Source organism: Lupinus angustifolius, unplaced genomic scaffold (genome assembly GCF_001865875.1).
Source record: "Lupinus angustifolius cultivar Tanjil unplaced genomic scaffold, LupAngTanjil_v1.0 Scaffold_144_32, whole genome shotgun sequence".
NCBI lineage: Eukaryota > Viridiplantae > Streptophyta > Magnoliopsida > Fabales > Fabaceae > Lupinus > Lupinus angustifolius.
This window is the reverse complement of record NW_017725572.1, coordinates 46,704-54,615: the sequence shown is the minus strand read 5'-3', so window position 1 is coordinate 54,615 and position 7,912 is coordinate 46,704. Positions and strand designations below refer to the sequence as shown.

At 32.4% G+C, this 7,912-nt stretch overlaps 1 protein-coding gene across 1 annotated transcript; it reads left to right on the top strand.

Moving 5' to 3' along the window:
* Positions 1-305: 305 nt before the first annotated feature.
* On the top strand, positions 306-3,117 carry LOC109340135 (salicylic acid-binding protein 2-like). The gene is made up of 3 exons (XM_019577716.1): positions 306-783; positions 1,234-1,359; positions 2,821-3,117. The coding sequence occupies exons 1-3, from the start codon at positions 412-414 to the stop codon at positions 3,100-3,102; spliced, it is 780 nt and encodes a 259-aa protein (XP_019433261.1). The 5' UTR covers positions 306-411; the 3' UTR covers positions 3,103-3,117.
* The last annotated feature ends 4,795 nt before the right edge of the window (positions 3,118-7,912 follow it).

The window sequence follows — 7,912 nt, the reverse complement described above, 5'->3', positions numbered from 1 at the left end:
AGTATTCGTTTAAATTTATTTACACTTATAATATATAGATAATAAGTTGGAATCTTCTTCAGAATTAGATAATCTAATACATGAATATTAGGACCAAATTAATTTGATGATTTAAAAAACTTCAATTAAAAATAATTTAAAATCTAAATCATTAAAAGTTTTTAAATGACATATGTAATCATCTCATCCAGTATTGAACCCTCTAGTAGTAGAGAGCATCCAAATTCATGTAAATTGTCAATTAAACTACACTTGAAAGCCGCGTCAGCATACCCATAGTCAACAAGATCCAAACCTGACCAATATCCTATTTCCTTAACTTGTGGGTTTTGTAGTTTAATTAATTCCTTGTCTTATATATAGCAAGAAGAAACATGTAGCAATTCCACAAGTTCACATCAAGAAAACTTTATGGGCACAAATAATTGTAAGAAGCATTATGTTCTGGTGCATGGAGCATGCCATGGGGCTTGGAGTTGGTACAAGCTCAAGCCACTTCTTGAATCTGCTGGAAACAGGGTCACAATACTAGATCTTGCAGCTTCTGGCACAAACCTGGAAAAAATTGAAGATGTTAATACTGCTTCACAGTACTCAGAGCCTTTGTTGGAGTTCATAGCCTCACTTCCCCAAAATGAAAAAGTAGTTCTTGTTGGGCATAGCCTTGGAGGGTTGAGCATAGCCCTTGCCATGGACAAGTTCCCAGAAAAGGTAGCACTTGGTGTTTTTTTAACAGCTTTTCTGCCAGACACTGAACACAAACCATCCTATGTCTTGGAAAAGGTTTGCTTCTAAACTTTGGGACACTTCATAGAAATTTCATCTTTTTTCTTATAATGGTTGTTACTGTTTTCTGTTTCTTTTCTTATATTAGCAAATAAAATTGTATAGATTTTCTTATAGTGCTTTTGGTCGCATTTATGTCCCCTCCCCTTACATTTTTGCAATAGTAAAACGAATTATTTCTTTATTTTTTTGTCACCAACTTAATGGCTTTCATTAGGTAAATATTAATTACATTCCCAAAATTCAACATATGAAGAGGAGAAAGCATTGATTTATTTCAATAAAAGGCAGTTGATAGAAACATCATTATAAAATCATAGTTTAGGAATTGAATTATTTGAAGAATGCAATGCTATTAGTTAGAAAGTTTAACTATGCAAAATTTGTCACTTTGCAATATCATATTTGTTATTCATATTGATGATAAGGATTTTTGAACTTCAACAGTATATTGAGAGAGCCTCAGAGGGTGGATGGTTAGACACTGAATTCTATCCAAGTGGAAATAAATTAGCCATGTTGTTTGGTCCGAAATTCTTATCCTCCAAACTCTACCAACTCTCCTCCACTGAGGTAATTTCATCATCTTACAACTACTTCCTTAATGTTATTTTGACTTTAAATTAGCTCTATTTATATTTTCTATTAACTAATCATTTTTTAAGGTTATTGTTTAGAAATTTTTATTCGTGAATGAATATGTAAATAAATAATTGTGATTGTTAGATAGTATTATTCGTTAAAGTAGAAATGTTTGACCTCCATCATTTGAAGTTTCCAGTTTCTAATAAATAAATTAGTAAATAAAAAATAGTATCTTTTTATGTTGAAAATATTGGTAGGAAACAAAAACTCCCTGTTGAATATGAGATAGAGCTAGTTTTCGACTACCAAGAGTAGGTACCTAAAAACCAGGGCTGAAAACGAACCAAATCGAGTCAAATCAGAGTTCAGTTCGGTTCACCTCGATAAGGATTGGTTCGACTCGAAACTTGACTCGAGTTCGATACGAGTTAGTTGTGGAGCTCGAGTTCGGCTCGATTAAAGTTCGCGAACTGTTCGGCTCAGCTCAAATTAGTTCATTTGGATAACTTGAATAATTAATTAATTTTTAAAAAATACTACAAATTTTTTTATACATATAAATATAACCTTGTTTATATATATAATAAAAATAAAAATAAAAATAATGCATGGCTCATACTAAACATAAAAATTAGTTTATATAAATAAATAAATTTATATATCGAGCCAACTCATGAAACTAACGAGTCAAATCGTATCCAACTCAAGTTCGGTTCGTTTATTCAACGAGCTCAATTTTCAGCTTAAGTTCGGCTCATTTAATTCAAGAATTAAATTTATTGATCTAAATAACGAATCGAATTTCGAACGAATATCGAGTTAATTCGGTTCATTGTCAGCTTTACTAAAAACAAAACTCCGACATTCAAGTCAATATAAACATATGCTTTAAGAAAGAGAAAGTAGAATGAGAATAAGTATACTGTTCACAAGTCATTTAATCTATTCATAGTAGGATATAATTAGTTTCTGTACTCCAAGAAATGGTCTACCATCATTATGGCCAATATGGCTTAATCATTTCTTAGAGGAAGAGTCCTGTCATTGTTGTCCGGTTATGACTTAATTTATTTATAGTGGGATATAGTTACGAGTAACTTAATCTATTTATAGCAAGATACAATTAGTTGATTGCACTCCAAGAAATTGTCTATTATCATTATGGCCAACGTGACTTAATCATTTCCCTAGCTAGGCTAGCCTTTGGAACGTGACTGACATCGTGTGGGAGGATCTTGCCTGCCCAATTATTGGTCTGTTTCTTATTGGCCAACCAATACTGACCGGTCCTAGCACTAAGATGATTAAGATTTTTGTTTTGATTTAAACATACGACATGATCTCAAAACAAAAACCAACTCACAGGATGGAAAAGTCATGTTACTTCAATATTACGTTGAACTTTCTTTTTCACTTGACACTCAACAATTTTTATTTATTTATTTTTAGGATCTCGAACTAGCCAAGATTTTGCTTAGGCCAAGCTCACTCTTTGTAGAAGACTTATCTCAAGAAAATAACTACTTCAAACATGGATATGGGTCCATTCCACGAGCCTTTATTACGTGTACTGAGGACCTTGGAATTCCATTGGAATTTCAGCTGTGGATGATCCAAAATGCTGGTATTAATCACGTGGAGGAGATCAAAGGCGCAGATCATATGGCCATGATTTCGAAGCCACGAGAAGTTTGTGATTCTCTCTTGCTAATAGCTAGTAAATACGCATAAATTCAAGAAGAAGGCCTCCCTACTAAAAAAAGTGATTATCTGGTGGTGTGTCAAAAATAAGATAATATTATAAAAAATCCTTCAGGATGAATGATGGATATGTTATTCTTAATATATTGGTGTATAATTAAAGCAATGATTGTGGTTATAAATTTCTCTTATACTCAATGGATCATGAATAACTGCATTGTATCAAACTATGTTAAGACGGTTGAGATATATGTTACGGAATAAGAGTCAAATATGTTGAAAATTTTCCATGAATAATCCTTAGATTGAATGTGGAAAACCTAATGATCAGGGCTTTGTTCCTATAACACAATTTTTATGCCCATGCATAAACCTGAATGGAACAATCCTGATCTAGACCGTAGAAAACTCCAATTGATTTCATGGTGAAGAAGAAGAGCATACCTTGATTAGCCATTTGGAATCTCGAAGGTATGTGAATGTGATGATCTTCCACATGTTAGAGCCTGATGGTTTTCCTTCTGTTTCTCTAGAGGGGAATGAGAAAGCTCAAGTGAGTGTATGTTAACCTGATCAAGAATGCCTTATGTGTTCTTATGGAAATGTTACCCTCATGGACAACTCCTTATCTTTTTCCCTTTTATTCTCATCAGCCACTCAAGTAAACCTATTGCTCTAAAATGGGGACCATAACCCATAAAAGTAACCGTAGCGGTTACTACTCAAGTTGCAATATTTCTAATTCAGTCCCGTCATCAAATTAGAAATTGCCTGAATATATCTACACTTATAATATTTCATGACATATATATGCCCTTAGCCACCAAATTAATTCTGGAAAACCATTTTATATTTGACTAATTAAATAATGTCCATAACATAATTATAGCATTATATTTGTGACCCATATATTATCATAAATTCTAACAATCTCCCACTGGTCACATATATGATTCACCATACATGTTATCCTTATTACGCGCTTAAATATTGCCATTATAACTGAGACATACTCAAATTATCTCGTCCATTAGTCCTGTCTCCATATCGAATCACCGTGAATTTCACCATATCAATCATGGCTAATTCAACAATGATCACCAACATTGACACAACCAAATGACATAGATTCAACATGAAATGTGTAGCATGAAAATCGCATGAATGTGGTCTGTACATGCCAATTTTCAACTGGTCCTACTTAACTTTAGTGAGATCCTTAATAATAACATAAAACCTTATTGTACAAAGTATAAAGACAGAATACCAATCTGAATGATTAATCAACTGAAGTTTGAATACAAAGCATCCATACATTAATACTGAAATTACATAGAACATAATAAATGTGTACACATTCTAACTCCCACTAAACCAAAAAATCCTCACATTGCAGAATACCCATGTGAGCAGTATGCTCATGAAAGACCTTGGGTGTGATAGCTTTTGTAAGAGGATCCGCAATCATGGAGTTAGTGCCTAAGTGTTCTATGGAAAGCTGTCCACATTGTACTTTCTCCTTAAAAACTAGGAACTTAATGTCGATGTGTTTCGACTTTGCTGAACTCCTATTGTTGTTGGAGAACAACACGACTGATCTATTGTCACAATATAACTTTAGTGATCTTTCAATTCTTTCCACAATTCGCAGCCCAGTGACAAAATTTCCCAGTCATGATGACTGATGTGATGCCTCATAACATGCTATATATTCAGCTGCTATGGTGGATGAAGCCACAAGAGTTTGCTTGGCATAGCGCCAAGAAATTGCACCACCAGCCAACAGATAAACATAGCCCAGATTAGATCGTCTACTATCTTGGCATCTCACAAAATCGGAGTCAGAATACCCAATGATCTCTAATTGGTCTGATCTTTAAGTAGTGTGGTTTTAGCTTGATCACCTAAAACTTGATTTAAAGATCAAAATATGATTCTTCTTAAAGTTTTGACAAGTGAACTAAAAAGTATAACCTACACCTTAGTTCACTTGTCATATCAAGCATCTATTTTAAGCAAATCATGTTCAAGGCTAAATGATGTTAATGGAGCTTGAAGTAGGATATGACAACCTACTCTGATGAGTGACACTTAACTATTATTTAGTGTATTACATAAGGTTTGAAAATCATCTTTTCATAGTAGGAAACTAGATGAAGGATTTAGAAAATGGTGTGTGGAATTAACTGAAAGTATAACACATAACTTGTAATGTTTTTCAAAATCATTAGAGTCTAGAAATAATTTCATGTTTAAAATCAATTTTATTCTCACGAATTTGTGAATATTAGTTTATGTTTCCTTGTTAATATTTTTAAGCAACATAACTTAAAAATTATCAAAAAATTTGGTAATCATTATTTTTGCTATAATATACCTATATAGTCTTATTCTAATACAATTCCATTTGGTTCGACAAAACCTATATTATACTACAATTGAATCTTGGAAAGAGATGCAAGTGTAATATAGTAAAATCTTGATTTATAAATTTTATTTGTTCAATAAAAAATTCCTAAAAGAATAAGTTCAAACCAATTCATGGTTTGTAACTTTGTACATAGGAATAATATGCATAAGAGTGCAATCCAATCAATGGATTGTTATTTAAAAAATTAAAGAGTGATGAATAATAATCTAACCACTAATATTTACTTTCTATCAATTACTTTCTGCTACTAACATTTACTTTCTGCAACTAACATTTACTTTCTGGCATTTACTTTCCACAACTAACATTTACTTTTAGTCATTTACATTTTCGCAACTAACATTTATTTATTGTTTTATTCTTTATTATTTATATCAACCCTTCGAAAGAAGTGGTACAATTAACTTCTAACTTTATTCTTTTGTTCAATTTATTCTTTGATACCAACTTTGCATTAGAAATGGTATGGTTAACTTAATAAAATGAGACCGAACTTTATGGTATGGTTAAAAGGAACCTGTAAAAGGAGTAAATAAATAAAGTCACCAAATAAATAAGTTGGTCATCACTCATCACTCTAAAATAAAATAAACTTGCAACAATCAAGAAAACCCTTCAACAAAGTGACACGATTTGTTTTTGAGGGGGGAATTCCTGGCTTAGTAAAATCTCTTGCATTTTCAACATTGAGAGTTGTTAGTGTTTCACTGAACCAACACATAAGCAATAAGGTAATGGAAAAGCATGTTCTCAATAGTCATGGATCCATCCTTAGTTAGCTTACCGTAAACATAATAGTGTGGTCCTTTAAGGCATGACTTGTACATTTCAGTTGAGTCATACGAGTTCCACAACTCGTTGTTATAGTCACCTAGAGGAGAACCATCAATAGATAGGCCTCCAACTTCCATAAATAACTCATCATCCAATGTCATCAACTTTCCCTTAACAACACTAACATACCTCCCATCCTTATATTGAAAGTTGCAATACAATTCCAAAACTAGAGAGGAGAAGATATTACCATTTAATTCTAGAAATGTATTATCCCCTTGAGCCTCTAATTTAAGTGGGAATTGAAAGCCTTGCTCCACCATCCATGCCATGTTGGCATACCAAATGGACGTCTGTTTTTGGTTGATGAACTTAGCCAATCTTTCGCCAGGTAGATTTGGAGTATTGTAGGGATCATTCCTAACTTAGGTTCTGCAACCTCGAGGAGACGAGGAATCGCCACTATCCACATTTCTCATATGCCCAGGATAGTGAAGAGGAGGTTAATCCCATTAGTGGCCTTCACTCTCTTTGGCCTTCCTTCACTCATATTTGTAACTTATTTGATGGATAAATGATTACCTTAATCGATTGAACATATTGGGGGTCATGGTTTCTAAAGATGAAAATGTATGTTTAATAATTTTGAGGGGAAATTGATGGAATACGAGGGTAGTAGGTATAGAGTAGATGAAAATAGATAATGGGGTTCTTAATTTGACGCACATTATAGAAGATTTTAGGTTAGGGAAGTTTTCTAGAGAAAGATTGAAGTTCTAAGATGTTGAAGTTTGTATTTAATCATTGTCACCGGAACTATACTTAACCGATTCAGTGAAATGGTAATCAATTAATAAAATGAAATTTTCGCCCAGATGATTGATTCAGGGCCAGTTTAATCGATAAATGAAATTAAAATTGTTCCTAGGTAATCGATTAAGGGTTTCTTAATTGATTAAGAGACTTAAAAATAAGCTCATTTCATTTATTAACTAATGTAATAATCTATTAATCACAGTTCTTTTACAACATTTAACATATTTCAAACTTTGCTTAGGGAATGCTAAGATTTAACTAGATAATACCTATCATATACACTGATCCATCACAATCAAGGATACTTAATCAAATAAGAATATTCATAAGCAATTATGATATGCATTCAAGCAAACAAGATAAGCATTGAATAAAGATAATAAAGATTCATTGAATTTTAAAGTAAACTTAGATACAACAAACAAATATATGATTCGTCAATAACTCCTTGCTCTTCTTAATACAAAGAAAGTATCTCTAGGAAGAGTTTTAGTGAAAATATCATCTAATTGTTTTGAATTTTCAACATAGTCATTCACACAATCAATTTTTTGAACATGATCTCTTAAGAAATGATGCCTAATTTCTATATGCTTGTTGCAAGAATGCAAAACATGATTCTTAGACAGATTTATGACACTTGTATTATCATATTTAATAGGTATTTTGTCAAGAACAAGACCAAAATATAATATTTGTTGCTTCATCCATAAAATCTGTGCACAACACACATTGGTGGCAATGTATTCCACTTTGATGGTTGAAAGAGCAACACATGCTTTCTTTCTATTATGCCATGATACTAGTGAGCTATCTAAT

What these genes read in the sequence shown, in the direction of transcription:
- LOC109340135 (XM_019577716.1), top strand. Translation starts at nt 412, where the DNA reads ATGGGCACAAATAATTGTAAGAAGCATTATGTTCTGGTGCATGGAGCA. An exon ending in CATCCTATGTCTTGGAAAAG is followed by an intron (nt 784 to 1,233) that starts GTTTGCTTCTAA and finishes GAACTTCAACAG; the next exon opens with TATATTGAGAGAGCCTCAGA. An exon ending in ACCAACTCTCCTCCACTGAG is followed by an intron (nt 1,360 to 2,820) that starts GTAATTTCATCA and finishes ATTTATTTTTAG; the next exon opens with GATCTCGAACTAGCCAAGAT.